Below are 11,699 nucleotides of genomic sequence, written 5' to 3' on the forward strand. Positions count from 1 at the left end.
CAACAGGAGAGAAAGAAAGTCACAGTATCTTTTACGTTAGTCATACATAAGTTTAGTTAGTTTGTTTCGATAGTTAAGTGTAAGTTATTTGACAAGTATACCGCTAAATGATTTGTGGATAAGGTATCTTGCCCGTGAATGGAGTTTTTCTCGATTTTTGAAGATAGCTGAGAGTGAAGAGTTCGGCTTTAATGTTGCAGTGAACACAGTGGGAATAATATCTTGCCTTTCTTTCGTTCTCATCATTTTGACGAAGCAGTTCGCAGAATCTTCGGGAGGGAGACGTTAGGTTGTTAAATTGTTGGCAGCCCACTAGCATTGGACCACTAGCATTTCGGTCGCGTTTAGCAGAAACGAACCAAGCCACGTCAGCTATTGCCGAATTTAACGAGACGATTATATTTTTCGAAAGAAAACGTTTGTGCGGATTCCTTTGAAAATTTTAGGGAGTTTGCCTCGCACTAAGCAGAAAATTCACTGAAATTTGCAAAGACATCCGCAAAACCGTCATCATGTAGAAAATTCAATTTCCTGGTTAAATTTGGCAACAACAGACGGGACTTGGTTCCTTTATACTTGACGCGGTCAATTTAAAAGTCTGCTCAGTTTCTAATGCGACGCTCAAGTTACACCGCAAGAATTTCAGGCATCCGTGCTTTCGTAACGAGACTGCAAAAATCTCGAGACAAGTGGCGTTTAGCGTCGGGAAGCGGAGGAAAAATGGGCTATTCTCGGCGATCCTTCATTTTGTAACGAAAGAAACCACCATAAATTAGACAATTAATATGGAAAGGGACCGGGACCGGCTGAAAATCCAAAAATAGAGCCAAAAGAACAACAACAAATTAGCAAAAAGTATTTTTGACTCTTAGCTCTGTTAGCGACTCATCTGGTCGATTGCACGACTCGATCTATCTCAGTGAAACTCCTGGATTTTACAGATATAACATCGCACTTCGATTAATCGAAATACGATTGACGACATGTTCCTCCGAGCGCGTGCGTGTGTCCTCATGATGACGCGATGTCTGGTATTAAGGTTGATCGTGCCATAAATTGATCGTATAACCTGAATCATAGATGGGAAGGTCTTAGCGCTGTCATAGACAACCATAAATTTTACACTTTCCCTTACGATTTGAGGAAAAATTAATTAAAGTTTCATGGAGGAGTCTGAATTGGTTGGCAGATCTTAGTCCTGAACTCCCTGTCACTGGGTGACACATGTTTTCATCCGCTACATTTTATTTTCATTCAAAACAATATCATCGATCAATAAATATCAATGGCTAACAAACAACACCGCCTGTATGCAAACTGACGATTTTGCAGAACGCAGAGGAAACTTCACCATTTTTTCTAATTTTAAGGTTCCATTTGCAATTATTTCATACATTACAGCGTAATAGCGGCGATCCTCTACAGAACTGGACTGAAAATACAACCATCAACTTGCGTATTTTATACTGTAGAATGCGGCAAAGTCGCTAACTCATTTTTGCAAAAATTGAATTAGCGAGAACGAAAACACACCAACTCGGAAAAATTAAAGTAATCAAGACACACACAAAACTGCACAGCAGATGGAGAAATTAGTCTAAGAAAAACATTTCTGGTGCCGAAATACAAGCACTAAAGAGTTTTAAAGGTCCAAGTTGGAACAGATGCGCTAACTTCAATGAACTTTACACAAATCGACTATCTTTGATGAAAATTGAGCATTTTCGGGTTACTGAGTTGGTGTGTTTTCGATTCCACCGATTCAATTATCAATCAGGCGGTATTGTTATTCGTTATCCCTGGATACGCGATTCAAACTTAGCGAAAATATGTAATTCATTCGTTTTGACTGAATTACGATTCAAGCCTGATTTAGTCGCCCGAAGATGTGGATCCCAGTTTTTTTCTGCACAGAGGTGCCGCTCACGGCTCCCATGTGTGGCATCTCTCCCGTCACCCGCTTCCATTTTTCCCCTTCCTTTTCAGCGGGACAGCGCAAATTTATCGCGCCTAAACTCGGAAGTGGGCACTGCTCACGGGAGACGAGCCCCCTCCTCGTCTTCCACCCCCCCCCCCGAGCACCCCCACCCCGCAGCCGGCGCTGGAACAAAACAAACTTGACGGCCCGGTACCGCATTGGCGCGCCTTCCGCCGAAATGGAAACTAACCGCATTACACGAAGGATGAAAAGTGTCCGGCTGGATCGTATGCATAAAACATTGAGGGATGCATATTTAACCGGGGTGTTATCTCTTGGGTTTTTGCGGTCGTGCGTTTTGCCAGCCCCTGCTTGCGTCTCCCCTTCCCCTCCCCCTGGGGCCCCTCGACCACTAGCATTTTCGAGGTGCCAGATTGTAGGCGCTGTTGCCCTTTTTAGGCAAGATTTTCCTCATCATGCATGGTCGAAATATTTGGAAAAGGACGAGATTTGCAGGGATAAAACAAGAGACTGGACCCTGTAAAACCACCTAGGGCTATACTGCCGTGCTCAGTAAGAACGCCGTATGAACCTTCAGGCGTTGCCGAATTTCTCCTGGCAAATCACTAATTTTCAGGGAAATTTTTGAATATTTGCCTACCAATTTCTCAGATAATTTCGTTTGTTATTTTACCTAAAGCTCGTAAATCGTATAGAAAAGGATCGACAAAAAGGGTGCTCGCAGCGAACACCTTAATAGTCAATCGATTATTTACCACAGCTTCAAATGGGGAAATATCGATACTCGATTATTCACGCCACGCCACTGCAAACCAACGGCGATTCTTGGGACACTATTTTTTCTCCATTTAAAAATGTACGTAAAACAATCGATTTTCGGTGAGGCAGCTTGTCTAACGTCTCATTGGCGTTGTACAGTCGTAACAGATGGCATCATACGTCGTGTTATTCGATGAATTGATAACTCTGTTCTTGGACGTCGAAACCTAACGTTTGGACGTATCTTATTATTTTGTCCTAATCTACAATTCAAAACCATCAAAACATGTTCGTGTGACTAGCGCAGCCACCATTCACTGCACACCGTCCACTATCCATTGTACAAAAAGCGTGAAGTGTTTTTTCCGATGCATTGTCTTGCTAGGATGTTTCCTGAGTTGACTCGATAAATGCATGATACTTTGATAACTCGTCACCTTCCGGCAAAAGTATTACAAGCGCCATGAGACGTCTTAAAAATTCCGCCGCCATTTTATTATTTTACAGAGAAATTGTTGTTTGAATCTGAGTTCACTGAATTTTATCGACGGCACAAAGAAAATTCGGTGAAATTTTTGTTGAAAAAATTTCTCCGTAAAAAAATAAAATGGCGGCGGAAATTTTTAAACGTCGCATGCCGCTTGTTGGCCTTTGGCCAGAAGGTGACGAACTGAACTTCTTGATACGTCTTCGGTGAGGTTGAGTGAAAGAGGAAGGGAACAAATAATTCGGCTAAGTACAGGCAGACACTTTATTGTGCTGTGTTTATTATACAAAATGATTAATCGAAACCTCGACAAAGTAAAGAATGAAGCTGTTAACAGCTCACCATGAGAACCTGTTGCTCGCTGGCTTGGCAGAAGCAACTCTTACACTTTCTTCCCAAGTTTTTGAACTTCGCGAGGGCTGTCGCATGTGGCTGCACCTGCGAGTAAAAATACAAGTAACTCCTGTTCCTCAGGAGTCTCCGTAACTCGCCCACGAACTTTAAAAGTTGATATTTCGCGGGGACGGGTGAGTTACAGGAACGGACTTAATTAAATTAACGTATTTTTGTGCAAGCTGCCATTAGGATGTATTTGTGCTAAAAGAAACTATGTTGCATGTAAACTCTATGCGGTTAGTTCCTTTGATCATATATCAATGGAATATGTTGGACAAAACAATTCGGCTCTGATAAGTTGAGGTTTTAAAAACTGAGTGCTGATCGTGGATTTCCAGGCGACTAGCTATTTTCTCCAAATTGCACACCGTTGCAGTTTAAACTTTCATTTTTTCCATTTTGAACTAATACCTGGCGTTTCCTCGAGTAAGTGATTTTTTACGAGAAAACATACAAATATGTCCGTTCTAAATTTTTAGAAATCCTTCTTGATCATTATGATTTTTTCTTCGTAATTCATATTTTGTTTATTTTATTCTCTATATCTGGGTATTTTTCTTTTCAGTTTGATTGCGCGCCAACAGTTACTTTTGAAAACATAAATTCAAAAGTTGAGATATTATAAGCACTCCCGGTGAAATTATTGTATATCATACGCACAGAGGTTCATGTCTCTGACATTACTGTAAGATGATTGGGGGGAAAATGGTTTGGGATTGAGATGGTACGTTCATCCTACAAAGATTATCGTATTCACGTACCCTCTGAGATCCTGATTACTTGTAAAATTAGGCAGATGAGAAAAACTTCAAGATACAAAAATGGATCCAGAAAGGCATGCGTTTCCCTTTTCCGCAATGTTTCTCTCCCGAAAAACATTCAAAAGGTGGCGTTCGATGCTGGGTCGAGAGACGGTGAAAACCCTCGACGAAGAAGGACCCTAGTCAACCTCTAATTTTCTAAAGGAGCCTCTCATCTCTTCCACTTGATTGAAGTCTTTCCTCCTCAGGCTCTCGTTTGAACACAGATTCTCTTCTTCCTCGAACCAACCTCTCATTTTCTCCAATTTTTTCTGCATTTCATCTGGAAAGACGACCGGGCATATTATTACAACGATCAAAAACTCAAAAATTTTTAGATATAACTATTAAATTAGCAGCAATAAATTTTCAGAAGTGTCTAAAAAAAACCGTAGATATGTTCGCTTTAGGAAATATTTTTTGTCATTTTTAAGGTAAAATTTACTGAAAAATGTGTTTAAAAAGGATGACTACTCTTTAAGAATTTTTCAACATTTTTTAGACATTTTTAGTGTTGAAAAACTACAGTATACAAATTAAAGAGATTTGAACACTTTTTTACTAAAATTTTACTGAAATTCTTCCTGGCATAAATCTTGCTCAAAAAGGTTAAAAAAGCAGTAAAAGAGTCAGAAGCTAATATCAGAAAGTTTCTTTCTATGAATCGTGTTCTACATAAAATTTGTTGGAAAATATTATTCATGATTCTAAAATTTGCACCTTGTCTAGTGGTCCATTACAAATATTGCAAGGATTTATAGGGCGGGGTCGCTGAAATATATCGATGGCGAAGTGCGAAACCACGTGCCTCGTACGTTGTAGTCTTCCTTTTATACTTTATTTGAAAACTAGTACACGGAAAAAAGAAAGTGTTAGGAGGTATCTCCTAAGATTATGGTACTACCCCAATTTGTTGGATGATTTGGACTTTTCCAAGTAAATGTGGTATACCTAGTACTGCGACTTGAGTTCAAGAAGAACCGCAACATTTGGGTCCGTAACCTGATTTCTTCGGGTGCTACCACTTCTAATTGGAAATGTCAATATCATCCGACAACCCCGTGCTCTTTTCTTTGGTGTCGACATGCCTTCTTGACAGTTTTTTTGATTTTTCCTTTTTACTAGCAGAAAGTTCTGTGGATTTTTCAAGTTGTGTGGTTAAATTGTTCCTCTTCCAAGAAGAAAAAAAAAAAAAGAAAAAAAAACCAAGAGCGGGGAATTTGAAACACAGCAGTGGAGTTACTTCAGCCATCGATATGTCTCTATTGATCCTTCAGGCTTGGCTACGTCACTGACCTTCCAACTCGGCCAAAGTGGGCCCCTTGCCACCGAAATCACTGCAAACCACGTCCTCATCGACGGTCTCGAACAAGGTTCTGTCCCCGGGCGGGTGAGGCCGGATCCTGCTGGTCATCTTGGCCGGAAAGAACTTCTTCATCGCCTCGAGAAATGGAGACGCGAAAGACGGGAAGTTCAGCAGGTGGACGGCTTTGGTTCTCGACACGTACGCCAGATTCATGATTTCGGATATGGTGCCCATGACAGACATTAACTTCAGGGCATGCACAGAGCTAAAAACACAGCGATTTCATCAGCCACATTCTCCTTGCACGAAGAGGAGTTTAAAAGAGAAAAGGTTAAGTTTCTGTTTGCGCTAGTCACTGAATCGTGTTTAGATGATTAATTCTTGTGGATAAGCTAGAAATAATAAGTTACGTCCAATCGACAACTTCCAACGTTTAATATTAACAGAGATATCGCGATTAGAAAAATTCGGTTCATGACGCCACGCCCCGCGGTAGTGATACCCTTGGTTTCTTCCATCTTGCTTTCCTCCGAATTTCACGTTGAGTAACCAGTACACACGTATCTCTGATTGATGCAAGCAACGTGGAAGAAACCAATGGCGTCACTACCGCGGTGGATAACATCTTAAACCGAATTGTTTAAAGCGTGATATCTCTGTTAATATTGAACGCAGAAATTTGTTGTTTGGAAAAATCTATTTATTTTCAGATAATCTACAAGAATCAAGCATTAAAACACGATTCTGTGGTCAGCGCAACTGATCCATTCTCCGTTAAAGTAACGAGAAAAATATTGACGTGGACTTAGTTCCTCTCTAGGAGCTGAACTATTTTTTGCGATTAGGAGCAACAATTCCTGGTTCGGTTTGGAAACAACGTATGTACCATAACTTTTTCAAAGCACATAAATGTTTTTTCAGATGAGCCAGAAATTTTAGTTCCTACTTGCAAAATGTTGTCCAACTCTGATCCAATCTTGAAACACGGGAAAGAGAGCCACTCACGTTTCTTTCCGATAACACGCCAAATCAGAAAAATTTGAACGGAAATTGCAGGGTCATATCCTTGCGAAAAAAGACTGGATGAGTCAGTCTTGCAACACTGTAATAGAGTTGCGTTCCTTCGTCTTAAACGAGCCCCTCCTCCCAGGCGCCGCACATTGGATCGAGTCAATAGGAGAGGTCGGACAAAATTTGGAAACTTTAAAAGCTCAAAACTCCGTTAATACAGAACTTTGAGGTTCTGAAAGTGGCTTCATTGGTTTCCTCGTGAAATTTTCTTTCAGAAGCACCCCTCAAAGTTTAAAATTTGACGAAATAAAAGTGGAATTTTGCAACTTTAGTAAAATAATTCATGTCCGACCTCTCTAATTGACTCGATCCACTGTGCGCCGGAGAGGAGCAATTTTATGATCAACATCAAACAAAAAGTAATTTTCACTAACATTTAATATCTTGGAAAAGTAGCAGACTGATTTCGAAGAAAAACAAAGACTTTGACGAAGTCAAGTGCTGCGGAAGATTTTTTTTTTTTTCAAAGAGACTTTTCCAGGTCGCCAAAAGCTCACTTTCACTCCAAAATTGATCCCCGAGTCAAAACGCATTGATCTCCGGACATCCCGTGTATTCTCTTCACAGGCCTTCACTTCCAGTGGCGTGGCGTGAATTGCGATACATCGATTGTTATGCCATTTAAACCTATGGAAAAGGATCGATAAACAGGGTGTTCACAGCGAACACCTTAATAATCGATTCTTTACCATAGGTTTAAATGGTATAACAATCGATATATCGCAATTCACGCCACGCCACTGATCACTTCCTTACCGATCATATGTTTGGTAAACTGACCTAAAATCTTGGAGATCTATGATTGAGACCAATCTTGTAAGACGGTTTGAAGGGTCGTGCACAATCATGTCATAATTCATGAATACCCTTTTGGCGTAGATATTCGCGTCGAAAGCATTTGGATTGCAATACTTCAAGAATATAACGAGGGACCCGTCCTTCAATCGTTTTTGTCCCAATCCAAATTTTATGAATTCTCGTGCCTGCGTGGAAAATCAACACAAACGCTACATTAAGAGACAATATCATCATATATTCTGCCGTGCTTAGGAAAAACGCCGTATGAACCTTCAGGCGTTGCCAAATTTTCTTCGACAAAACACGAATTTCCTGGTAAACTTCTGAATATTTTCATTTCAAATTTTCAGATAATTTTATTCGCAAATATACCCGAAGTTCCTGGAGATTTCGAGGGAAAATTCTATAACCTTCAGCAAAAATAAACATTTTATCGAAGGAAATTTGACAGCTGTCGAATGTTCATACGGCGTTCTCCCTTACTGTCGTGCCGAATAAAAACGCCGAATTAACATTCGACAGCTGCCAAATTTTCTCTCAGAAAATATTTATGTACGAAGAAAATTATGAATATTTTTCCTCAGAATTTTCAAGCACTTTAGATCAAATTACGAACGAAATCCACTGAAAAATCGGATGAGAAATAGTCTCACATTTTCCTGAAAATTTAATGATTGTTCGAAAGAAATTTGGCAACTCCCGATGGCTCATACCATGTTCTTCTTTAGCACGGCCGTGTAGCAAGTAATTAAACAAGACGAAACTTAAAGCTATGAAAGAACGTTTTCAGAAAATTTTGTGCCGTGGTAATTTTAAAGCCACACGACAAATCATTCGTAGATAGTTGTGAAGAAACATATGATGTGCGAGTTTCGTGCTTCAATAACCACTTAGCTCGGGTTCCGCTGAGAAGAGCGAGGCTACTCGTTTTTAGTTACAGCCAGAGAAAAAGGGGTTTGAAATTTCATTCTATTATACTCAATGCATTTTATTAGCTTTGAAATTATTACGCTAGAAATTACCTTGGTGTTGTCTTTTTTATAGTTTTGATTGGTGGTTCATATGGAACGGACAAGGCACGACGTACGAACCGCTCACAAAGGAGTATTTTTTTTTCTTTCTTTGTTTCTTTCGAAAAGATGCCTTCAGTTATACTTAAACGGCGCTTAATTCAAATAATCGCAACGCATAAAACACACTAAAGGCATAAGTAGTAAGCAAACCTTGAAATATTTTACAGGAACATAATGGGGCGTATTTATATCAAAAGGAACTATGTTCCACACAAATCCTACGCACATAGTTCCTTTTAGCATGAATACGTCCAATTGCACTTTTAAAAATGCAGCATCTAGAGCCTCGTGTTTACCTTTAACATGTCTGGTCCCGTTGGATCTCGGTTCTTTAGGACATGCGGGTACTTGCTTCGAAATGTGTAGTAATTTTCTAGCTTCGATTTCGTCTTCTCCAAGCTGAATTTGTTGTTATAGAGACATGTTTTAAGCCATTCTTCGTCCTTGATAAGAGGCAAGTGGGGCTGTTTCGACATCCATTCTTTCAGATGCTCCAAATCGGATTCAATCTGTTCCTCGGGAGGTACAATCACGCTATCGTCGCTACCCATCGCGTTAGTTCAATCTGTGACTGGATACAGGAAGCAAGTCAAAAGAAAAAAGAAATTCTACGAGGAAAATATCTACAGGATGATTCACAGATATTTCGGAATTTTTTTCTCCATGGGTGTTGTGGCACAAACTCTCATGGCCATACTTCATGCAATTTTTGAGCGAGATGACATCTTATCCAAAGACCGGAAGTCTTGTCGTAAAAGCAATTAAAAGTAAGTGTAGTCATCATAAGTTTTTTGAAAGGCCATGTTGCCGCTCTCACTGTTATTCTATCCAAAGGTTTATTTGTGGCATTCTTATTTCTTAAATTAAAACAAGCGACTAATAACATCATTGATCAATTTTAATTTGATTGTAAAAACTCTATGAGCTACTAGGCAGTCTCGTTGGATGAAATTTTCGTTCAATTAAATATTTCTCGAGTAAAGTTTTGGGACGGGGGGGGGGGGGGTGAGTCATACTCTCATGATAATTAGAGCATTACAGCATTGACAAATGCCTTTCAAGGAAAAATAAATTGTATACAGGGTTATTCAAAAGTTACGCACCACTGGCCATGAGGGGGGTGGCCATTTGAAATTTTTGAGTTGCTCCCCACCCCCTCCCCTCGAGGGGATCAAAAACTGGAAAGTACCGAAAAAATTTCCCCCCTCAATACGAGGAAAAACGTCTTGAACCGCAAGTCGATATCATAATTAGAACTGAAGTTATGGCCAGTGGTGCGTGACTTTTGAATAACCCTGTATAAACCCTATAAAAAGGCTAGTCGTGGTAATAATATGCATTGCTATTAGATAAAATAGAAAGGACAGGGAAGTAGCTAAGTCTAAAATATCTTTTACTATGTATTTCAAATAGTTTCTGGTACAGCTAAGTTGTATTTGAATAAAACAATACAAAGAAAAAAAAAACTTTTATCAGTCACAAATGAAATTGCAGAAGATGAACTTACGTTATATTCTTCGTTGCTAAAAACGCAGAAAAACGCACCAATGTCACTATGCGGAAAGCACTCGACGAAAACGCTGATTATTCCCTCCGAAAGGTAAATTCCGACTGAGCACACAGATGTACAAAAACTGCAGACGTAATAAAAACAAACGAGAATATTTCCGGCGATTATTGCGGCATTTGCATTACAGCCGTAGTAATTAAAATTCACGGAAGGAGAATTCACTTGTGAGGGTCACGGTTCCTTGGAAATGGCGAAATTACAGAGGCGCGCACCATCTACATTATTCTTATGCCGTTAGTTAGGCGAAAGAAAATCATGTTCTGAAGTCGGTCTAGAAACATCCCATGCCCATTCCATGTTTGCTGTTGACAATTTTCCGATAAAAGCCAACTGTTTCTCGTTAAAGCGATGTCAAAAAAGTTGAAAAATTATCAACGATTCTGCACCAAGGTCCAAATTCTTGATAAGAAAGATTTGAGAAGTTCGTCCTCTCACAATTTTCATGAATCTAATCAGACGAGATTAGTTAAATAATTATGTTGTTTACGGAAGATATCTGTAATGCGAATTTTGTTTCGGCGAGGAAAAGATTTGCATTAATTGATCAGGAAGCGAGCACTGATTGCTCATGCGGAAATCGTTTGACCTTAAAAGAGAGGGTAAGAAATGAAAAAGATTGAGGCCAAATTGATTGTTTACAATATGAATTAGATGTCATTTAAGTTAAAGTATATGCATCGAAGAAGTTTCCTATTGGATCAACAGGAATTTCTGTTAAATCTACCGTGCTAGGAATTAGAACTCGAGTAACAGATCTCTTAGTATTGCATTGAAATACTACTGGAACATTTTAAAAAATTTCGAAAGTAACTAATAAATAGTGACTTGAACTTCTCTAGAGCGGTAACTTAAAAACTCCACTTCTAAAAAAAACCAAAATTTACGCAAGTGCATACTGGTCGCAAATCGGTGTGTGCCGGAAACAGGTGGTTCCCTCGGCGTGCTAATTTTTTCTTAAGAAAATTTAAAACACCATTGATGAGAGTAAGGTGTTAGGATGGATGCTTTCTGTGAATCTACCCCCGAGTGATTCGACGAATTTACACAGTCGTTTCCAATGTCTGACTTGAATTGCATTGATTTCCGATGTTTCCTAGAGCAGAGCATTACTATGGACGGGGGGATGGGGAGGAGGATGTTAATTATTGCACTAATAATATAGTGACAAAATTCGTCGAAATGATTTCAAAAAATTAATCCACGCAAAGAAATTACATTTTTAGATGCATTTCTGAATTTAAGATTCTTGAAGTTCCTTTCCGATAAAGAAATGTTGTGATGAGATGTGTCGCAAATTCATTATGCGTGTTGAATTTCAAGGTACTGAATGATGAAGTGTTCCTATTTAATACTACTTTGCTACAAATTTAACTTTATCTTACTTTATAATATAAAATCAAGAGAGTAAACGCGTAACGCAAAGCGCTACGCTGCCCTGGTAAGAGAAAACGCCGTATGAACCTTCAGACGTTGCCAAGTCGCCTTCTATAAAACTCGAAT

General features: G+C 39.4%; 1 protein-coding gene across 1 annotated transcript; it reads right to left on the minus strand.

The window, feature by feature from the left end:
* Window positions 1–3,435: 3,435 nt before the first annotated feature.
* LOC109043750 (retinol-binding protein pinta) lies at window positions 3,436–10,787 on the minus strand. Its single transcript, XM_019061051.2, has 5 exons — window positions 10,137–10,787; window positions 8,926–9,200; window positions 7,539–7,741; window positions 5,678–5,952; window positions 3,436–4,664 (listed from the first exon to the last, which is right to left on the minus strand). The coding sequence occupies exons 2-5, from the start codon at window positions 9,178–9,180 to the stop codon at window positions 4,522–4,524; spliced, it is 876 nt and encodes a 291-aa protein (XP_018916596.2). The 5' UTR covers window positions 9,181–9,200; window positions 10,137–10,787; the 3' UTR covers window positions 3,436–4,521.
* Window positions 10,788–11,699: the final 912 nt, after the last annotated feature.

This window comes from Bemisia tabaci, unplaced genomic scaffold (genome assembly GCF_918797505.1).
Source record: "Bemisia tabaci unplaced genomic scaffold, PGI_BMITA_v3".
In the NCBI taxonomy this organism is placed as follows: Eukaryota; Metazoa; Arthropoda; class Insecta; order Hemiptera; family Aleyrodidae; genus Bemisia; species Bemisia tabaci.